This window comes from Hipposideros armiger, unplaced genomic scaffold, assembly GCF_001890085.2.
Source record: "Hipposideros armiger isolate ML-2016 unplaced genomic scaffold, ASM189008v1 scaffold_5, whole genome shotgun sequence".
In the NCBI taxonomy this organism is placed as follows: domain Eukaryota; kingdom Metazoa; phylum Chordata; class Mammalia; order Chiroptera; family Hipposideridae; genus Hipposideros; species Hipposideros armiger.
The window spans coordinates 4,262,816-4,284,957 of NW_017731355.1; the positions used below are offsets into that span (position 1 = coordinate 4,262,816).

Sequence of the window (22,142 nt, forward strand, 5' to 3'; positions counted from 1 at the left end):
TGTGGCCACGACCAAAGTCTTTGGGGCTGCAATGTGTAAAACTCTTACAAGGAAGTGGGTAGGATACACCATTCACCAAGTTCGCGAACATTGTCATGGCCTGGATGGAGGTCCAGAAACATACTGTACCTTCCAGAGCAGAGTTTCTAGAGAGAAGATGAGCCAGAGTTATCAGTCCCTTCAAAGGAAAGTAGAAAATAAAACCACTGGTGATTCTACCGTCTGCCTCTTCGACTGCTGTTTTATAAGTTGATTCCCACCCATTTGTATCCCTTTCCTGTTTTCAGGAGATGATGGATCACAGACTCACCCTGAGAACAGCAGCCAAGAAAACAGGATCAAGGCTCGCTGCCTCTCCTGCACATCCATGGTTCTGAAGGCCGTCTGGGGACTCTTGATCATCTTGTCAGTGTCATCATCTTGGGTTGGAACCACACAGATTGTAAAAATTACTTATAAGAACTTCTACTGCCCATTTTTCATGACCTGGTTTTCAACAAACTGGAACATTATGTTTTTCCCAGTCTATTATTCTGGTCATCTGGCCACTGCTCAAGAAAAGCAATCTCCAATGAAAAAATTCAGGTAGGTTTTATGTTAAATGGCCGATAGGAGATGTCTTAAAATAATTCCATGGAAATATACCTAATTGCATCTCTTAGGCATATGAGCTGAGTGGACTTGGGGAGTGGGGAGAAACAGGACCTAAGGTCGGTAATGAATGCATGAATGCTAGGAAACAGAATCATTCCCCTTATAAAACAATCATTGAGCGCCTACAACATTGCACACACTGTGCTGGTGCTTTTGTATATCTTACAGTATCTACTCATCATTGGTGGCAGCATCTACCTTTTACCGTGGTGTTATCATCCCTGTTTTAACACAAGTGCGAACAGGTTTAGCAAGGTTAAATGCCTTGTACAAGGTCACACACTTATAAATAATGGAACCCAGATTTCAATCCAGATCTATTTATCTCTTTTAACAGAACACAGTGTCTGTTAAATAGTGTCTCAAGCCCAGGGGGTTGGGGGGAAGCTGTATGAAAAGGATTAATTGTTACAAAAACATTTGCTCAATGTTCTGGACACTATGGTGTATGAGCAGATGAAATGACCTGATTTCACGTAAAGGGAAGTTTGGCCCTGCAATAGTTTGAAAGATGCTGTTCTTTGTTGGCCAGGAGCACAGGGGCCCTTGTCTGTGGGTTTGCCAACCATGAACTTGGGAGTATCATGGTTCTAGTGGCTGCTCTGTGCTAAACCTGGCTTCGGCAGCCCCATCTTGGAGAGCTCTGGGAGCTGGCAGGGCCAATGTCCACCAGCCCTGCACAGCACTCAAGGAAGGGAAAAGCTGCATTTGGGTCAAAGTTCCTTTGCTAACAGACAGCTTCTTGGAGAGGAAAAGCCCGGTGTTAAAGAATAACTACCAAGACAGTCACTCTGATCAACAAGAAAAAACAGTAGTCAGGACCTCAGTGGGTGGCAGTGGGAGAGCAGCAGTTCTCCACACTAGCTTATTGCTCCTTGGCCGAATGACAATAAGTTTGCCTTGTGGGAGCCCAAATAACCTTTCTTTCTTGCCCCTGTCCCTAATGAAAAAAAGGAATGACTATTATAATTGGTGCATTGTAAGACTATTTTTAAAAACTTAATAAACTGTGAAGGCTGTATCTTCAATTTCCATTTTCTATCGCCAGCTTGGAAGTGCCTGGGAATATTGAAGTCACACTGTGAGCTGATTTTCCATGCGTGTCCATGAAAATTCAATTATAATTAAAGAAAGAGAATTTTTTTAAATAGCAAATATTTTCTGGTTTGGAGGAAAGAAAAAAAGCCTTATACCTGTTTGTGATTGTTAAAGATACTTTGCATTTAATTCCCATCAAAATAGACATGATCTTGGGGCACAAGTTCTTTTTTAATAATAATATTTAATAAACAATTGCAGGAGATGTGATGATCAGACTAAAATTCTCCCTCTTTGAAAATATCTGCATGTACCCATGGCAAGATGTTCTACTGGAATTCTTCTATGGTTTAGACACACAGGTTGATATGAAGAACAAAAATTTAATATGGAAAGTAGTACCTCAGAGCACCTCTGAGCAAGCCAAGTCGGTTTTATTTAAGATAACACATTTATAAGAGGCTGCTGCTAACGGAAATTATTTGGGAATAAGCTTCATCTTTACCACATCTCTCATGATGGACTAACACTGAATTTCGTGAAATCTGTGATTTAAGATACCTCCAACTGTTGGTGCGGGTAGAATGAAGTTGACCATTTCTAAAACTGAGTCAAAGAGCTTTATTGTCAAGCAGAAAACATTGTCTTTGAAGGGATTATTCTCCAGGGCCTCCAATATTTGAGAAGTAAACATTATCAGAAAATCCTGAGATCCTGTAGACTCATTAACACCATCTGCCAAGAAGGCAATCCCCAAAGCTCTCAGAGCAGGACAACAGGAAAACAGTTAGTGTGTAAGACTAGGGACAGAATTTGTCCTATCGTGTCAGACCCTCTGAGTAAGCTTCTCCTTTTTTCTTATCACGAGCATCAAAAGAATTTTTCATAAAGTATTAAATCTAGATGATAACAATCGTCCATTTGCAAGTAGTTTTTGATGCTTTGATTCTTCCATTTATAGACTATCAAGAGAATTCAATTGCCTCAGGTGAATTTGAAATCTAAGAAGAAAAATATTATATGCCATAGTTTGAACAGGGGTATTTCCTTAAGGAAAAAAAATCTCTAGAAAGCATAAAGCTAGAGCCAAAGATATTTGTCTATGTCAGGTACCTATGATGTGTGCTTACGATGCCATCTGACATCCAGAAATGGCTCAATAACTAGTAGATGCTCTAATGATGATGAGCATAATTAAATTATTAGTGTCTCCCAACTTGTACACTTCAGTCCAAGTTTTGCCACCTGTCAATGCCTCTTGTCTAGAAATCCTGATCCCATCGTCCCAAGAAGAGACCCACTGTTATTTGCTTCTCCGTAGAAGTCTATTCTTTTTTTGAAATTTTGCATTTCTTAGCACTTTAAGGCTTAAATAGCATAAGATTCTACACAGGTGGCCTGGCATTTGAATGGAGAGCATTTTTAATTCCTGCAACAGCAGCGATAAATAAATGGTGAGAAAGTTAGTTGGCAGTGAGAGAAGGTAAAAGAGGGGAACAACAATGAGGTAGGCAATGCCTGAGGGACAGAGCGAGCCAGGCAGAAAAACAGCCTCTGTGGGGCACGGGAGTGGCGCTCTCCCTCTCAGCAGTGCTTTACCTGGGGGGCTCTCCCTGTCCATCTGCTTCCACTGGTCTTCCCTGGGGGGTCAGAACATTCACTTTCATGCATATCAAGTGTTTGCTTGAGAACACTCAACCCAGCATGCTAGTGGACTCTGGGGAAGAGCCACCATCACTGATTGGCTAGGGCGGGTGACAAGAAAAGAAATTCTTTAATCAGAAATGAGTTTGTTGTAGTCCTTTATAAATGTGTATTTTAAAAGGCATTGAGTAGTTGGAGATGTCAAAATAAACCCACGGCTCTCAGCTCTGCACCCGCTGGCAGACTCTCGTGCAGCAGATGCCTTTGTAAGTAAGAATATGAAACCAGAGCCCAGGGTGTTCTGTGAAAACGGCTGCTTGTTCTGAATATGGCTCTGATTCCAACTATCTTTATGGCTATTGGGTTTGGGACAGGCCATCTATTTTCCTATGTGTGTGAACACATGTAATTTCTGTTTCCTATACTAAGGCTTTGCCTGTAGGCTATTTAGTTCCTTCACTAAAGTCCTGTCTCTTTCTAGTTAAAATTTACCTTTGGGAAATCACATTTTCATTTTATGAAAAATCCTTCTCTTTGGTTGTCTCCCACATGAAAATGAACTACTACACAGCTTCTGTGTGTGCACATTGCATTTTTAACCATCCTGCAATGGCTGGCCTGCAATTCCCAGCATCCTAGTCTGCTCGGGTGCAACATTTCCGTGAGACGATGAAGGCCATCCCCCCCGGGCTTAGGGTCTCGCCACTTTGTCGCTCCCTCCTCGCTGTGGTCCTCCCGTGGGGAAAGGGGCGTCAGGCATGTGATGCAAACATTGGCTAGCAATGACTTTTGTGTGCAATATTTTGAGGAACAATTATTTCTTTTCAGAAAAAACTGGAAGAGAAGCCGGTGCTAATAGGATCTAGAGCCGTGTAAATGGATTTCATTATAAATGTGTAAACATTAGAGCTTGTTGGTTTGAACAAGATTTTTATACCACTCTTGAAAATACAGGGCCTGGCTCATTGTGGAGTTGCCCAGTCAGTGGTTGCATGTTTATGAACAACTGAGTGAAAAAAAACAAAGCTGAATTCTCCCAGTGGCAAGCCTATTTTTAGTTTATAGTCAAATAAGCAGTTGCTCGATCACTTCCATTATTGCCTGTCTGTATCACTAGCTTGAACATTTTGATTAAAACGGCCCTTTGGGCTAAATAATCAATTTAGTTGGAAATCAAACAAATGAAAGATTTAATCGAAGTGACTATTTTTACACAATGAATTCAGATAATTCCTCCAAAAGGGCCAAATGTGTGTATATAACAAAGTTATATTTTGTTGAGTTTTGTTTTTATTTTATTTTTTACTATTTTGGGGTTATTACAGGAGCTTTCTTTGTTTTTTGTTTGTATGTTTGATTTTGTTGTTGTTTTGTTTTTTTCCTGCCTTAAAATGCTAGAGATAAACGAAGTTAGTCTAATTGGGCAGATATATTAGAAAAAGAGTATCTTAGGAATGGTCACATCCAAAGCTGTGTGTGGCTTAACATGATTATGTGAAGCTGCAAGTTGTCTGTAGCCTTTTCACACAGCAGCATCCTGGTCCTAACGCACTCACCCATTGAGAAAGAATCTTCTCTTTTAATAGCTAGTAAATCCAGCAAACATCCATTTCTGCATTTCTCCGGGCTTCGCTGAGAATGTTTAGCAACAGCAAAATGGCTGCCCCAGTCCTCTCCAGAGCCTACGTAGGTAGGAGAGGCCGAGGCTAGCTCTGTGCCAGGGAGATGTAGACTCTTTTCCATGGAACCCTTTGTGGTCTGTAGTCAGCAGGACTGGGTTCCGTATGTCCTACAGATGACCGATGAGTCTTGAATGTCTGTGCTCTGGCCTGAAAATGGCTGTCAAGAGTTAGGCAGCATAAGACGTGTCACGAAAAGTACCTGACTCTACCTCTTTTTCTTTTCCTAGGGAATGCAGTCGGATTTTTGGGGAAGATGGTCTGACGTTGAAGCTCTTTCTTAAAAGAACTGCTCCCTTTTCTATTCTATGGACTTTGACTAACTACCTGTATTTACTGGCTTTAAAGAAGCTGACAGCCACGGATGTGTCTGCTCTGTTCTGTTGTAACAAAGCATTTGTCTTCTTGCTGTCATGGATCGTGCTGAAAGACAGGTTCATGGGAGTGAGGGTAATGGCACACTTGATTCAAGGCGTGAGGCCGCCCTTAATTATGACCCCTTGGCACCAGGAGAGCTGCTTTGTGTCATGAAGTTTCTATAAAATGTTCCCATTGGTTCTAAATTGTGATGGTTCATAAGGATGCCCAGGCAGTTACAACATCATGAAAGGATAAAGAGGTTTCCACTGGGCAGTCAGCTGATTCCAACAGGAGGCACCAAAACAGACAGGGGAAATAAGTACTTTTTTTAGAATAAATGGTGTGATCAACTCCTCCTGTCCTCAGGAAAGAAGGGTCTGAGAAAGTTAGCCACAGTAATGATTCTGATTTGGTTTTTTTTCTATCATGATATGTTGGGACAACTCCCTCATGTTTTCCTCCCAGAGATGGATTTAATTAATATTAGTGTAAGTAGATAAGATGACTAAATAGTAATTAAAGTCACTGGTAATGGCACAATGTTGTCAAAACTGGCTATATGTCTATGTGACTAATCTGGAAATGGAACTTAAAAGCCACAGTTTGTACTTTTGGGTACAAATTAATTGAACTGCATTAAACTAACACCAACTACTTCAGTTCTGAGTGTACTCCTTTCAGAAATAATTTGTTTTTAAATTTCTATGTTTGTTCTATGTTAGCCTGATTGAAAGCCATGCAAATTTAAGAAGTCAGATCTCATATAATGAGGTGAAAATACAGAGAAAATAATTCTTTAGAAGGAAGTCTAAATGAATAGCCTTTTCCCAGAAGATAAACATCACATAATTATTGTTCTCCGAAAGAGATATCCAAGATTGGATTTGAAATTTATTTTGCTATCAAAACATTGCTCTTGTTGCAATCATTCCAGCATCCTTTCCTCCCTACATGCTGAAATTAATGTCTATGATAGATAGAGAGTTTATGATACCATTAACCCTTTTTTAAAAAATAGCAAATTCTGGTTGCATCTTGGGAGATGCTGTTCAAAAATTCAAGACTAAAGCTTGACGTGGACAGGGAGTAGAAAGTTATGGTAGAAGACAAGATGAGAAACTGAACCAGTCCATGATGTTATTAGAATATACCCATATATGGTACCACTCTCCACCAGCTAATCTTAGATTTGACACCCAAAGGCCTTAGCATGATTTTTTATATGTGGAGTACTGGTGCTGTCCACCTTCAGGTGCCCTGACAAGTCCCTGAGAACAGGGACCTTCCCTCTAGTGCTCAGGTCTCCATTCAGGATGGGCCAGTGCAAAATGAAAATGCAGGGCCCCTGTAAGAAAAATTATTAATAATTTCAAGATGGCAATAGCACAACATTACACCAAGGATAGGGCCCTTCTAATCATGGGCCCCTATGCATCTGCATAGGTCATATGCCCATGAATCCAGTCCTGCCTCTATCTCTAACACCTAGAATAATTCAGGGGGAAAAGGAGGGGCTCAATAGATATTTGAGGACATAGTGAATAAACTCATGCTTGTGAGATCTTTCTCTTTTCTATCGACAACCATCATGGATCACTCATGAGAATTTGGAGGACTTTGTCAGAGGAGGGGGAAAGAGGAGATGTAAGGCTTTTTTGCTCTTTCAGTGGCATCTGAATATGAAAAGGTAACCAGTACTATTAGATTTACCAGTGAGAAAATCAATTGCATTAAAGTGAATGAAAGCATTTAACTATGGAACTTACTGATGCAAGAGAATATATCAAAAGAGGTTCAATGTTTACTGGAGGTCTTTTAAGAAAAAACAAAACAAAACTCAGCTATATAATTTATACTTAAATCACAGAAATATAAGAAATCTGCCTAGAGGCTACAAACCATTGCCGTTTTTAAATTGGCATCTGTAGTGGGTTGAATGGTGGCCCCCGATGAGGTGTCCATGTCCTAATCCCCAGAACCTATGAATGTGGCCTTATTTGGAAAAATGGTCATTGAAGAAATTATTAATTTAAGGATCTTGTGAAGAAGAGGTCATCTTGGATTATCTGGGTGGCCCCTGAATCCAATTAAGTATCTTTATAAGAGACACACACAGGAGAGACACACAGAAGAGGAGAAGGCAATGTGACCATAAAGACAGAGATTGGAGTGGTGTTGCCACAAGCCCAGGAAAATCGGGGCAGCCACCAGAACCTGTCAGAGGCAAGGAATGTATTCTCTCCTACAGCTGCTGCTGGGAGCATGGCCCTGCTGGATTTAAACTTCTGGCCTCCAGAACTGTGAGAGAATAAATTGCTATTGTTTCTAGTGACCAAGTTTGTGGTAATTTGTTACAGTAGCCTCGGGAAACTAATACAGCATCTGTAAATAATAAGACCTAATTAAAAAAATATTAAGTAGCCAATAGTAATTGTTATAAGTATATACATAAAGTAAGACATCATAGATGGCAAAATGGTAAGTATTAATGTCAGGCACACTGGTAGTAGTCAGATACTTTTCTTTTTAAATGACAGGAAGTATTTTACTTCTCATTATAAAACATTAGGAAGTGTTTAATGCCATGTTTCAGAAGACTGTCAAGGTGTAATCTTAATGATGCCCATAATCAGGCCATGAAATATGAGGAGTACCAAAATGTATTCAGCATTTTGCCTTTTGACAGTATCAGCAATTCTTTTCCTCCTGACACATATTGAAAACATGTATAATTAGGTCATTGGAGAAATTAAAGGAGTGCAAACAGAATACTGACAATATAAGTGCAGCTTTTATTGGCTACATCCATAAATACTCTAAAGAACAGCCTGTAAATCCCACCTGACTTGGAATACTCTTAAAAAAATAGTTAAAGGGTTGCTTTCAGTCATCAAATTAAAACTAATATTTCTGACTCATTCTAAAGCTTTAGTAGTTTAGAAAAAGATCTTTTTTGGATTATAATTCTCATATGTTTAACCTCAAGAATGATCACATTTAAGACAAATATATGTCCTTCTCTACTACTATTTTTTATACTTTAAGTTATAATATCAGTAAATATGGATTTATCTGGAGCACTGGTTGGCCAAAATTAGCAATGCTCACAAAAAAGCCAATTTTGTATTCTGAATAACTTGTTATTATTTTGTTTCCTCTGAATGTTGATTGAATTACAGGTGGAAAGGTAATCTGTGACACACTTAATTTTCTATTATGAAATCATTTCAACCAATTTGCCGGTAAACTTTGGTGTGGTAGAAACCTCTTTCATGAGTAGTTGCTTACAGCTGATAAATGATTATCCCAGGGAAATTAGTAAACTTATTTAAAATATCTTTTTTTTAATTGCAAAAATGTTTGGTTAAGTGAGAATCCAGCTTTGAAGATGGATGTTTCCCCATCTCCAAGATCTTGTCTTGTATAGCTAGAGTTCTTAAATTCACGAGAAGCAGAAAAACTGCCTTAAAAAAAGTTTTTCCTCAAAGAAAATGAGCTACAGGTTGAGGGTTTTCTTCTCTGTCACTGGTGCCTATTTCACTTCAATGAAAAGTCAGTATTAGACTAGAAAGTTAAAACCTTTCCTTTAAGGACTTGACTCTCCCTCATTTTTTATATTATTAACTGAAATCTTTCTTTCCTTTTTAAAATTTCTTTGAATATATGAAGAAAATTGGTGTGCAGTGAATGGCTCAGCAGGCCCCACTTTTCTTAGCAGATTTAGGAGGTGAATTCGTGTCCCTTCAGCTTGGCACCCACATATTTTCTAGCTATAATTGTGTCCCTATGCAGCTAACTTCCCAAGCTGTCGCTCTTCTGGAGACTTTGCCACATCCACCGAGAACTGACTGGAGTGTGTCAGTGAACATGAATCTTTTGTTGCTTAAACTGCACTTCTCTGAATTCAAATTGGGCTCCAGAGCGCTCTAAATCAGGACACTGGAGCTGAGCTGCTACTGATTTGTGCCAATATTACACATTTAGATAAGATTCAAGGAAACCTTCTGTTTCCATCTTGCCTTGGGTTGACATTTATGCAATAACTGCTCATTCAGGTACACGGCAGAACCCACGTTCCAGAACCTTGATGGCTCCCGGAAGAGGCGGTAGAGAGTGTGTAGTGGGACTCAGCCCTTTCACCCCTTTCTTGGCAGGAGAACGATGTATGAATACCAGGGGAGAAAGCTGAGCCGTAATGGCTCCAGTTTTATGCGCACAGAGAATTCATAAACCCTTCAACAAGGAGCAGTCAATAGGTCCACTCTATCCCTCCAGCGCGCGCGCACGCGCACACACACACACACACACACANCAGCGCGCGCGCACGCGCACACACACACACACACACACACACACACACACACACACACACACACACACACACACACACACACACTTTAGTCTTTCCTTCTGGCATTTCTTTTCCTCTTTTCCATCTCAGTCTCCCATTGGGATCATTTTCAGATGGATTTTATTCATAGAAACATAGATGTGTGTGTGTGTGGCAGGGGTGGGGCAGTGGGAATCTTGGTGTGAGCCTCTGCACCCCTTGGGTCTGACCAGTCCTGAGGACTGACCCTCCTTCCCTCACCCCTACACCATACCTGCCCACCTCTTTCATTTCTCTCACTTGAACTCCTGCCCGATTCCTTTGGATCTGAGGAAAACACATGCTTCCTCTTCATGGAACCTTAAATGTAACATGTGAATAAATGTAAGGATTCTGTATAGCCATGGTTCCTTGAAAACAGACATTAAATATACTCAGCGAGAACAAGGAGATCATCTATGCAGGTCACATTGGCTAAGCCATGAATGTGCGTCCCACCCTCAGCTGCTGGCTGACCTGTAGTCTTGAACGTGAGTACAGCCCTGCTGGAAGTGTAGCTTTGAGGCCCTCCTGTTAGGGGCAGCTGTAGGCTTGGGATTCAAGGGTCCCTGGTGAGCCCATGAAACGCCTGCATGCTCCACCCACCTGCAGAAACAGAGTTAACCACAAGACAAATTAAGGGGAGATATTGGGGTTATAAATAGAAAGAGAAGCAATTAATATCCTGAACCCTAGAAGAGCTGATGTTGCTATGTGAATACTAATTCTGGAAATCGTTTTTCAATGGGAAATACGGGGAATGTCATGAGGCTGGTAACCCTCATGGAGAGCTAGAAAAAGGCCGGACCCTGGTGATTTTTGAGGGCCTGAGCCAAAAGAAGAAAAAAAAAATGAAGATATAAGAAAACAAAAACAGCCAAAAGCAGGATGCTTTTCTAGACTTTATCTGTACAAATGAATTCTTTAGTAAAAGAAGCCTAGCTTTCATGCAGGGTCACAGGTGGGGTCACAGGTGGTGTATAGCACAGTGAGACCACCAAATATTCATCTTTATGGCCCTCTTTGGGCTTTAGGAGCAGGCATGACCAGCCTCGTGATCCCTCAGGTTTGCCCAGAAAGTGGACACAGAGACTGTCAGAGGAAGGTAGCTGTCTCCTGTCATTCAAGTGGCATGCTGGGATAAGGGGCTCACCATGATGTGAGAGGACCGAGAGGTGTAGACAGTTAAAAATGAGGCATTGTCAGTTTTATGGTCACTGTGGTTACTAACATTTTCACCCAAAACAGATTCAGGTAATGGTAGTGGTAGGTTTTCTGTCTTATTTAGACACCTCTAGTTGGTGATGGGGCTGGAACTGGGATAGGTTGTGAGGAGAGCCATGTTTTTCCAAAGCCAAGCAAGTGGCACAACGAGATGGTACATTTTCAGCACAGGAGTCTCTCATGAGATGCTAATATGCTCAGAAGCATTTCTGTGGTTTCACCATGTGGATGTGCACATAGGAGCACTGCTGACACAATATTTAAGGCACTGGCTTCCTGCAGGCACATTTCCAGTGTCCTGAGCCTGAGAAGAGCCATTTTGTGTTTTTCTGTTGAGAAGAACAGACTATTTATTCTTCCTTAATGACTGCTAAATTCTGAAAATGCATGTGACTCAGATCTGTGCTTGGGTTGTTTGTTGTCTGGAAATTTGAAGAGTATTTACTTTGTAGTTAACCAATGGCCAAGTTACGCCACACAGGGACCATCCAAATGACCACTCTGCAGGGCTTCCACCCGACATCTTCCCTGCATTGTCTAGATTAGCTGAGATCCCTTCCCTTAGTTCCAACTGTGTAGATAAGAAACATAAGTATTGAAAATTTCTTAAAAGATGGCCATAGAGAATTTATTCTGTCAGATAATTGTGAAATTTAAATAAAAATGTGTAAAATAATTTAACTTATCTTTCCCCACAGGAAACCTATATAACCTATAAATTGTTAACCTATAAATTACTGTTTGTACCATAGAGAAGAATTTTCCAAACATCTCAAATAGTCAGATTTTCATGCTTTGAGAACTTAACTAACAGCGTTGTCTGGCCCCCTAAAGTGAAAAATGCCTCTTTCCAGGAAGGCAATTGAAAGAGACACTGCTGTAATTTATATGTCAATTTAAGTGTCTAAGCTACTATTTTCACAAGCACTTGAATATAAAATGTAATGGAGATTTTAAAGAGTCTCACCACGGTTATAGCTTTGAATTGCTACCAAATTATGTAATCTTTGTCCATATCTAATTCCTATCTTGAGAAAACTTATCCTAGAAATACTAGGCATATATATTTTTTACTAATGGCTGACTCAGAAGAGAAAGAGTTTCCAACTGTGGTCAGAGCCTGGGGATGATAGTATTAAACAGTCATTACTTTTCACAGTGATTTTGTTTTTGTTTTTGTTTTGCTTTTTTGTTTGTTTTCATAATTCCTTAAACCTGGAATTACATATTATCAAATACTTCCAATAATTTTAAATATGAAAAGCACATCATGTTTCAAGTTCAGTAGCATTAACACCGTGTTAACCCTGTCTTGTTTACTTGACCCAGAAAGTACAACTGCTGCTTGGCCAAAAGAAAACACATATGAATTCAAACTTATTACCCTACAAGTTCAGTCTTATGAGGAAAATCAACTTGTGCACCTGAATACTTTAACCCATGGACATTGTTTAAACACAAAAACAACTCAGGAAATGTCGGTGTCTACTGTGCCTTTTCATTCTCTGAAATCAGACTGCTCAAAGAATTGTTGCAAATCCCTGGATGAACTATACATCTCCAAATCAAAGAAAATGATAGTAGCCCTCACAGAATTTCCAGGTCTAGAGAACCCCCTCACCATGTTTATTTATGAGGCTATTCTTGTTTGGAAAATTTCTTTGACACCTCATGGTGTGTGTATTAAATTCTATCCCCTATAGTTTGAGGCTTCAGAGAATTTGATATTCACTCAGCACGAGAAACCCCTCCCATCAAGAAGCCTCCCGGATAACACTTTATGAAGACAGTTTTTCACTGCTGACATGTCGGCGTCTGTTCTCAAGTACTCCTGCTGTTTTTCATAAAGGACACGTTAGCATGGAGCTGGCTCTGAAACCAACTGTGTCCTTGCTTTTGGTGGTCATTAACAAAAGAATTGCTTTAGCAATGTCTAAATTATATGTGTCATCAGTATGATACTTTGCACTGGCCTAGAGCATGTCTACGGTTACATGTAACAGATCTACATTTTGTTGTAATAAGTAATTCACTAAAAATGTTCAAAAGCACCCCCCCCCAAAAAATACACATGATGAAGCTATTGATTTACTCGGGAATACTCAGAACTGAAGCTTAAAATTAGTCACCACATATGTTTAAATTTCACACAAAGCTGTGTCTTGATTTTAAAGTTGGTGATACGATTTCACAAGGAAATGCCATATTGTTACCTTTTCCAGGGTTGTTATTTTGCTGAGTACTATGGCTTTGAAACGTTCTCCAGTAGATCCAGTTTAAGACAATTAAACTGCAAACCACCATTTCATTAAGGGAGTAGACTCCTGTTTTGAATATACCAAGTATCATATTAATTTATCATAAGCCATTATGATTTCAACCAAATTATGAACATTTCCCTTTATGCAGTTAATGTTCCAGAATAATGAAATAGAATTACCTTTCTGTGGTTTAATTTGCATATAAACAAAAGGAAGAACTGCCTCCATTTGACATTCCACGTGACAGTACAAGCTTGCTCTTTATAAGAGATTACTCACTTTTTTTCTCCCCTTGGCCTAAATTTTGCTTCTTAGCTGCATCACTATTATGTTCCCTAATCATGTTCTGGTTCTGTGGAGGTCTTCAGAAACATGCATGGATCCAAGAAGCTGATTAAAATGTATGCTAAATTGTTTGAAGAAAAAGAATACAGTATAAATGGAAATGCTTAGAAGTGACTTCCTATTACATTCATTTCACCAATATGGGTATAAATCTCTAGGAAGTTGAGCTAAAAAATTAAACTAAATTATTAGCCCTTAATTAGAATGCAAGCAGCTTTTATATTCTCTGCCTGGGTGTCTCATGAGCGTATTGATTTCTTGTTAATATTGACCCTTCCTACCAGTGAACAGTGATGTACAAGAGGTAACTGGGTTTGAGGAAGTATCTAGCAACTTTCATGAAGTCTTCAACAGCTTGCTCAAGGATATGGAGATATCAATTTTTTTTTTATTTCTTTGCATTCTATTTGACAGATAGTTGCTGCAATAATGGCCATTACGGGCATCGTCATGATGGCGTATGCCGATAATTTCCATGCTGACTCCATCATAGGTGTGGCCTTTGCAGTGGGCTCAGCCTCTACGTCTGCATTATATAAGGTACATTGTGCACTTTCTTATGTAGTAAATTGTCATTTGTAGCTTAGTAATAAAGTAAGGAAAGACAAAGAAAATCTTGGCTAGAGAAAAATAAAGATGGTTTAATAATAAGTACCATTTATTGAGTACTTACTACATGCTGGGAACTTGCCAGAGAATTTCACCTGTGTTAATGCACAGGCACTTATACTCAATTTCAAAGAGGTAATTGGGTTTAGGGCTGGCTGAGTGGTTCAGTTGGTTAAGAGCTTGCTTAAGAGTTTGAGCTCTGAGCAACAGCAGTTTGAGTCCCGGCCCAAGCTGAGCAGCCGCTGAGCTGCCAACAGGTGTCAGGACGGCTCAGCTAAAAAAATAAATTAAATTAAATTTAAAAAAAAAAAGAGGTAATTGGGTTTGAAGAAGCATGTAGCAATTTTCATGAAATCTTCAAATGCTTGCTCTGGGGTATGGAGATATCATTTTTTCTTTTATTTCTTTGCATTATATTCGACAGATATTGTTTTGGTATGTTAATATTATTTTAATGACAGGTAAGGAAACTGAGGTTTTGAAAGATTAAGTAACTTACCCCAAAATCATACAATCAGGAAGTGATAAGAGCCAAGATTTAAACTTGGACTGGCCAACTCCAAAGTCCTTGCTCCATGGCCCTGCCCCTCCCAAATCATCAACCAGCTGTAGCAGGGACTGAGAAAGACCTCTCCTCTCTTTATGTTTTTTTATTTGAACTATCTGTGGTCATTATTTTAACTCCAAGTGAGGTGTTAAAAATAATTAGTTGTCATTTGAGAGGTTACCTTTTGCTGCATATTAACACTGGCCACAGAAGCTCACGTTAGTAGCAGAATGAAGAGCCTCTTTTCCTCTCTGATGGATACTCTGGGTCTGCACTATGTACTCACCATTCTTTCTCCCCTGGAGCTGCCTGTCACCTGTGAAAATTCTATTCAGAACCATTGCCCCTAACTTCAGAAGCAAGGACTAAGAGAGCAGATCTGAAAGATTTTTCCTCAAAGCTCCACTTTTCAGAGCCAACTTTCTGGATGTAGCTAAAGGACTGTTCCACTTTCATCTCTCTTGGTGTTTCAGTGAGAAAATTGTCTCTGAAAGGCAGGAAATGCCCTTTGCATCCTCCCTGGAATCCTGCTCTGATTATTCACCAGCACTGCGGTTCAGAGGACACCAAGTCTATTTCCACACTGACATTTCCTGGCCCATTGATTCTGTGTGACAAGCTTGACAAGTGTTCACTCAATCGCTATTAGTGTCTAACCTGCCCCCAGCTGAGACTCCACTGAGCTGTCTGATGTGACCAAAGACGACTAGCATGTGCTCAAGTTCTCTTGATTAAGTCTCTCAAAAGAAAGAAATAAGTTCGGTTGAAATTAGAAGCAATGCCTGGAATTGCTGTATGACCAGGATGGCTATTATAGAGAGAATTCTCCTGATTATGATACAGATGGATTCTTTCTGGGGGTGGGAATATTTGCTGGCATGCACAAAATCATATGTGCGCCACAGAAAAGACCTGCTCCATTCTCCATTGTTTGAGGATTCATAAAGGAAGCACAGGGGTTAAAAAGCCCAGAAATATGGACTAGAGTCCTGGCTCCTCCCAGCCTGATGTGTGACTTTAGGTTAGCCATTCACATTTCCTCATGATCTTTCTCTGTGCACAGATTTATAACCTAGAGAAAAAAATTTTTTCTTAATCTGGAGAATAAACATAGTATGTGTGAAAGTATTTTAAACTCTGAGAGAAAAGTGCTTATAAACCCATGGCATCATTATTATTTCTCTCAACAGTATAACAACAGGCTCTCTCCATCCAATCGGATTTTCAGTATGTGTCTAAGTAGTGACATGAATTCCATGCTTGGGGGGAGGAATTGATGACGTCTCAGACTAGAACAGTGGTTCTCAACCTGTGAGTCGCGACCCCTTTGGGGGTCGAATGACCCTTTCACAGGGGTCACCTAAGACCATTGGAAAACAAAAAGATATTTACATTATAATTCATAACAGTAGCAAAATTACAGTTATAGAGTAGCAACGAAAATGATTTTATGGTTGGGGGTCACCACAACATGAGGAACTGTATTAAGGGGTCGCGGCATTAGGAAGGTTGAGAACCGCTGGTCTAGAAGGTTTCTCCTGGGCCTCTCTGTTTTTATTTATCATTCATCCTATACCCATCACTGATGGTGGCACTTAACCCAGTGTACAGTACCACGGCAGTTCTCAGCACCATGAGAAATTTGCTGTTTCATCTGAAGGCTATAAAGCATCCTTATTTCAATGACCCATTAGATGCCATGGAGATGGCAGGGTAAGGAGATATGGAGGATAAACTCTGGGCCAGCAAGTTCACTGTGTAGATGAATAGAACTCGCCTTTCTGATATAGCAAAAGTCTCTGACTATATGTGGCTTAAAAGTTTTCTTTTTATCCCCCCCCCATTCCAGGTTTTGTTCAAGATGTTTCTTGGAAGTGCCAACTTTGGTGAAGCAGCACACTTTGTCTCCACGTTGGGTTTCTTCAATTTAATCTTCATCTCCTTTACGCCAGTCATCCTGTATTTCACCAAGGTGGAGCACTGGTCCTCCTTTGCAGCTCTGCCGTGGGGCTGTCTCTGCGGGATGGCAGGGCTGTGGTTGGGTAAGTGACCCCAGGTGCTTCTTTCCATCTCTGATTTCTCTTGGATAATTTAATTATCACATTAGATTATTCCCTTCGGTACCTCTGTCCTCTATTTCCCAAAGTTGACCACTATTGGCTAATGTTACTGAATGTTTAGAAGGTCCTTTGAAGGCTCTTGTTTGATTAGATCAGAGCTCTCTGACTAGTGTGCCTCCTGTGGGTTAAAGTGTGAGCTGGAGCTCCAGGCCACTCTGATCACCATTGGTCTTCAAGCAGCCTTGTCATTCTTCATGATGTATTGAACAACGTTGTTGTATTCCAAGTGTGCCACGGTGTGTCAGGCAGAGGGAGAGAATGAGAGAATGAGAGTGGAACACTCATTCAAGGAACTCAAAATGGCTGGAACACTGAGTGCAGAAGGAATACAGAGGAAGAAAGGAGATGACATTCAGGAGAGAAGCAGGCTGTGAAGGACCCCTAGAAAGCCACATTCAGGGAAGTTAGGTTTAAAAACTACTTAATCTCTCTGCAGGGAGGTGACAGGCTCATATCTGCAATTTAAACAGCCCACTCTAGCTGTGTATAGACAATGAATTTGAGATAGAAAGCTCTCACCAAGCAAAAGAAGAAGGCAGAACTGGGCTTGGGGCTCAACTAAGTAGGCTGCTTAGTCAATGACCAAGAAGAAGTCCCCTGGGCTCATTTTAATATCTTCTCTTCCTATCATTCCCTATAACTCCAAGTCTGCCTCCTTCACCTGAGTAACCAGGAGGCTCCCACTTTCAAGCTGCACTGCTAATGTCACTTCATAGGAGAGGGACCTGAAAAATAACAAGGCTGCTCTGCTCTCACCACGGAGACGAACAGTTATCACCACCCAATGACTTAGTGTCTCTTTACTCAGAATCACATCATTTTCATTCTGTTTTCTTTCCTTATACAACCTAAGGACAGCCCCCTCTCTGCCCGCTCCACACTTACCCACAAGACTTGACCTGAAAGACATCTGCCAACCCTCAGCTGACTTTCTTTATCGGTGTGACATAATCTGAAACATCATCTGAAGCAGCACTGCAATTCCAAGGAAAAAAAAAATGCCCTTATTTTCTCAACCCATACGCATTGGGTCATTTTTTTCTACTCTGGCCCAGGCCCCTAAAAAGAGATCTTAAGCAAGACAGGAAACACTTCAAGAAAAGGATCAAACACTAATTGCTGGTCTTTTGAATTCTGCTTTTAAAGGCCAGGAGTGGTTATGACCTGTTATAACCTCTGCTAAGTTAAGTAGAAACTAACAGTAGAGTTTCCATACGACCAAGCATCCTAATGAAAAGTGCCTAGATAATTTCCTGGCCAAAACAAATCTAACTGGAAACAATCATCACCAAAATTTCACTGACTCTGGCCCCAGCTGTGTACACATGATCTCTGGCTCGCTGCAAAGTAACCCTCCTCCAACGTCTATCCCTTAGCATGTCTAATACACGCTCCTGAGCACACCTGCTCAGGCTGGGTGCCACCGTACAAGCGGGACACTGTGGTTCCCCACCAAGCAGCATGGTCTCCACGCTCCACTGGGTGTCATATCACAGCACAGTGAAATGATTATTTCACCTCTTTGCATCTTGCATCTGCTCCATATACCGTTTGCCAGCCAACTGCAAGAGATCAGGCAGCCAGTGTGGCAGAGGAGGAAAAAAGTGTAAGACCACCGCAGGTTAGATATGCACATATCCATCTCCAACATTAGAGGACTAATTGACCAAAGGTGCAGACAGTTTAGAAGGCATGTTTGGCATAGACATTGATTCTTTTATGTTAAGAAAGAAATCGCCCAGCATATCCATCCCCCTTTATACTGTATATCCTCCTTTGTTTTACAGTCTTCAACATCCTGGTGAACGTTGGCGTGGTGCTGACATATCCGATCCTAATCTCCATTGGGACAGTGCTCAGTGTTCCTGGAAATGCAGGTACTGGTGCAATTTGACAGATGCGCAGTAAGCCTCCGGTTCATGTTTGTTTTATGCCTTGAGTTGTTTCTTTGAGCAATCGTGAATTATGTCCCTTGCCTAGGAAGATGGTTTTAAATATCATGAAGGTGGCAGACAGCAGAATAACTATGCAGCAGATTTAAAATTTGCAACTACAAACACTATTTTTACTTGGTTGTGCTTTTAGAATTAAATGCCAAATGTATCATTTGGGTTTCATGTAATCTCCCTAACAACCTAATTTTGTGGTATTTTTAGAGGAAGTCCTATGGAAACAAAAGGCATCCCAGCATAGGACTCTCAAGTAAACGTCACTAATGAAAGTGTAGGAAATGTATGGGGTGTTGGCTCCCCATCAGACTGTCCATGGGGAGCTGCAGAAGCTTCTCTGGGGGGGCAGAGCAGATGGCCCTCTGGAATAGATATAGGAAAAAGCAATTTGATTCACTTCAGGGACAAGAGGAGACACTATTATTCTAGGATAAGCTTTCTAATGAAAACTGTCAGTAAAACAAGTAATGGAAGGGAGCTATCTGGATGACTGTGCAGTCCTTCTAACTTAAAAAATCTGTGATTCCAAGCCTTAGGTAGTCATCTTTCTTTGCCTCAGGACAACCAGTTTATTGAACATCTACTATGTGATCAGGACCATAGAAGAGACTGGGAAAAAATGATACTGTTGTTTTGGAAAGCTTACACCTGAATTTGGAAAACAAGACCAACATACATGCAATAACATAGAACTCTACAGAGTAATTTATTTTAAATGCCAAATTATGTAACAGACTCGAAGGACTATAAGATATTCAGAGGAAAGGAATATTGGGGAGGAGTGTAGTTGTCAAGAAAGTTTATTCATTCATCCATGGAATAAAGAACTTCTGAGCCCTTGGTGTGTGCCAGGAACTGTGATACATCCTGAATAAGGCACAGTCCCTGCTTTCAGGGCTTACGTACTATGGAGAGGGAGACAAAAAGAACTGAGTTAATACAATGTAAAGAGAGAATCGCTCTGATAGAGGTAGGTACTAACTACTCTGAGAGAACACAGGATGGGCAGCAAGGAAGGCTTCCTGCAAGAAGCCTAACAGGAGAGATCTAATGGAGGGTTTAGCCGGATGAAGTGGAGTTGAAGAGAGAAGGGCATTCCATGCAAAAAGAACAGCATGTCTATGATCAGCTAGGTACCTAACCCCCCAAAACTGAAAACGGGGACTCAAAAATATCATTGTACATGAATGTTCAGAGCAGCACTATTTGCAATGGTCAAAGGTGGAAACAACCAAATTTCCATCAACAAGTAAATGGATAAACAAATTATGATACACATAATTGGATGCTATTCAGCCATAAAAAGGAAAAGAAGTACAAATACATGCTCCAACATGGATGAACCTCGAAAACATCATGCTAAGTGAAAGAAGCCAGACACACAAGGTCACATATAGGGTGATTCCATTTATATGAAATATCCGGAATAGGTAAATCCATGGAAACAAGCCACAGATTGGTGGTTGCTGGGGTTTGGGGGTTGGTAGTACAGGGCTGCTTAATGGTTGTGTGGTTTTATTTTAAAGTGATGGAGATGTTTGGGACTCAGATAGAGGTGATGGTTGTACAACATGATGAATGTACTAAATGCCACTAAATTCACTTTAAAATGGTTAATTGCATATTGTATGAATTTCATCTCAATTAAAAAATTTTTAAAAGAACCATGTACCAAGACCTAGATATGAACAAGATTGACTCATTTGAAGAATCTTCAATGGTCCAATGAAACTAGAGAAGCATGAAGGGATGCAGAGGAAAAGTCTTAAGAAAGGTGAATGACTGCACGGTAATTAAATCAGATGACACAAGCCCCGAAGTCTAAGTAAGACTTAGAGATAAGGAACGAAAAGCAAATGAAGGGAACACCGTAGATCACGGTATAGAAAAAGGAAAGGTGAGCTTGAAAGAACAAGGAAGACTTTTTGACATCTTTAGAAGTAGCACTGATTTTGGTCATTTTTTTTTTTCAAAGAAGCTTAGAAACAGTCCTAGGCGGTGACTGACCTGATATTTCTTACTTAGCGGTGGATCTCCTGAAGCAGGAGGTGATATTCAATGTCGTCCGCCTGGCCGCCACCATCATCATCTGCATTGGGTTTCTGCTGATGCTGCTGCCCGAGGAGTGGGATGAAATTACCCTGAGATTCATCAACAGCCTGAAGGAAAAGAAGGGAGAGGAGCACATGGATGACATCACAGACTCCAGTGTACACCTGCGGAGCAGGAGCAGGGCCAATGGGACAGTGTCTATACCACTGGCTTGAATGCACGTGTATGTATATTCTGTGAATATAACAAAATTTTCTCACTCCCTGTACACTCACACGACAGTATTAACTCTGAATTTGGACAAGTCATATGTGAAATAATGCCAACAATAAAAGTTTACATTTATATGCTTATCAAGGAACTGGTGTAAACAATCATAATAAATTTTTTTTATTAAAACATATTCATCCTTTGTCTTAGTCCTTCTGTCTTGGAGGGATTCCTTTCCCCATAATGTACAAAACGTCCTGAAAACATAAGATTCTTTTAAATGATGGGCTTGTCATTACCTTTTTCTCACCTGGAATGGAGACTTTTTCATTCTATCAGAGAAAGTGGCATAAGAGGAAAACACATGAAAAGGATACACACTGTATAAATATATATATATATATATATATGTATATATATATATATATATATATATATATATTTAAGTCCAATAGGAACCTTAAATTTGAAAGCTGAAAAGTAATTAAACGTATCAACAGAACACTTTCTATATACAAGACCTACACTAGGAACTATGAAGATGTGAAGATATGGAAGACCCCACCTGTACTTTCAATGAACTTAGAATAGTCCAGAGCATGAGAGGTTACAAGTATCTCTAATATGTGGTAGAGATTTGAAAATGACCCACTGGTCATAGAGAGGATATCTGTTGCCAGCCATCTCTAAAGCCCTTCACCACCAAGTTTTTTGAAAGAGTTGTTTATATTTGCTGTCACTTCAACTTCCATTCACTCTTCAACCCACTACAATCTACCTTCTACCTCCATCATTCCTCAGGCAGTGCATTCGCCAAAGTCACTAATGACCTCTCTCTTAAAAAAAAAACCATATGACACTGTTTAGTCCTTACTTTATTTTCCTCTCTGCAGCATTTGACAGGATGACCACTCCTTTTTCCTAAACTAGTCTCTTCACCTACATCCCATTAGACTTCCCTGGTTCTCTTTGTCCCTTGCTGGCTGCTTCTCTGGGCTTCTCTTCCTAGGCTGGTCTCATCATGTCAGTGTTCAGTCCTTGGCTTTTGTAGCATCTCACTCCACACTCTCTGCCTTGGGGA

General features: G+C 40.3%; 1 protein-coding gene across 2 annotated transcripts; it reads left to right on the forward strand.

The window, feature by feature from the left end:
* Positions 1-290: 290 nt before the first annotated feature.
* Positions 291-21,254, forward strand: SLC35F4 (solute carrier family 35 member F4). 2 transcript variants are annotated; one of them, XM_019645796.1, is made up of 6 exons: positions 291-585; positions 5,246-5,465; positions 13,989-14,114; positions 16,580-16,772; positions 18,638-18,727; positions 20,825-21,254. In XM_019645796.1, the coding sequence occupies exons 1-6, from the start codon at positions 368-370 to the stop codon at positions 21,064-21,066; spliced, it is 1,089 nt and encodes a 362-aa protein (XP_019501341.1). In that variant the 5' UTR covers positions 291-367; the 3' UTR covers positions 21,067-21,254. The 2 variants fall into 2 exon arrangements, with proteins under 2 accessions (XP_019501341.1, XP_019501350.1); XM_019645805.1 differs by lacking the exon at positions 291-585 and adding an exon at positions 3,528-3,602.
* The last annotated feature ends 888 nt before the right edge of the window (positions 21,255-22,142 follow it).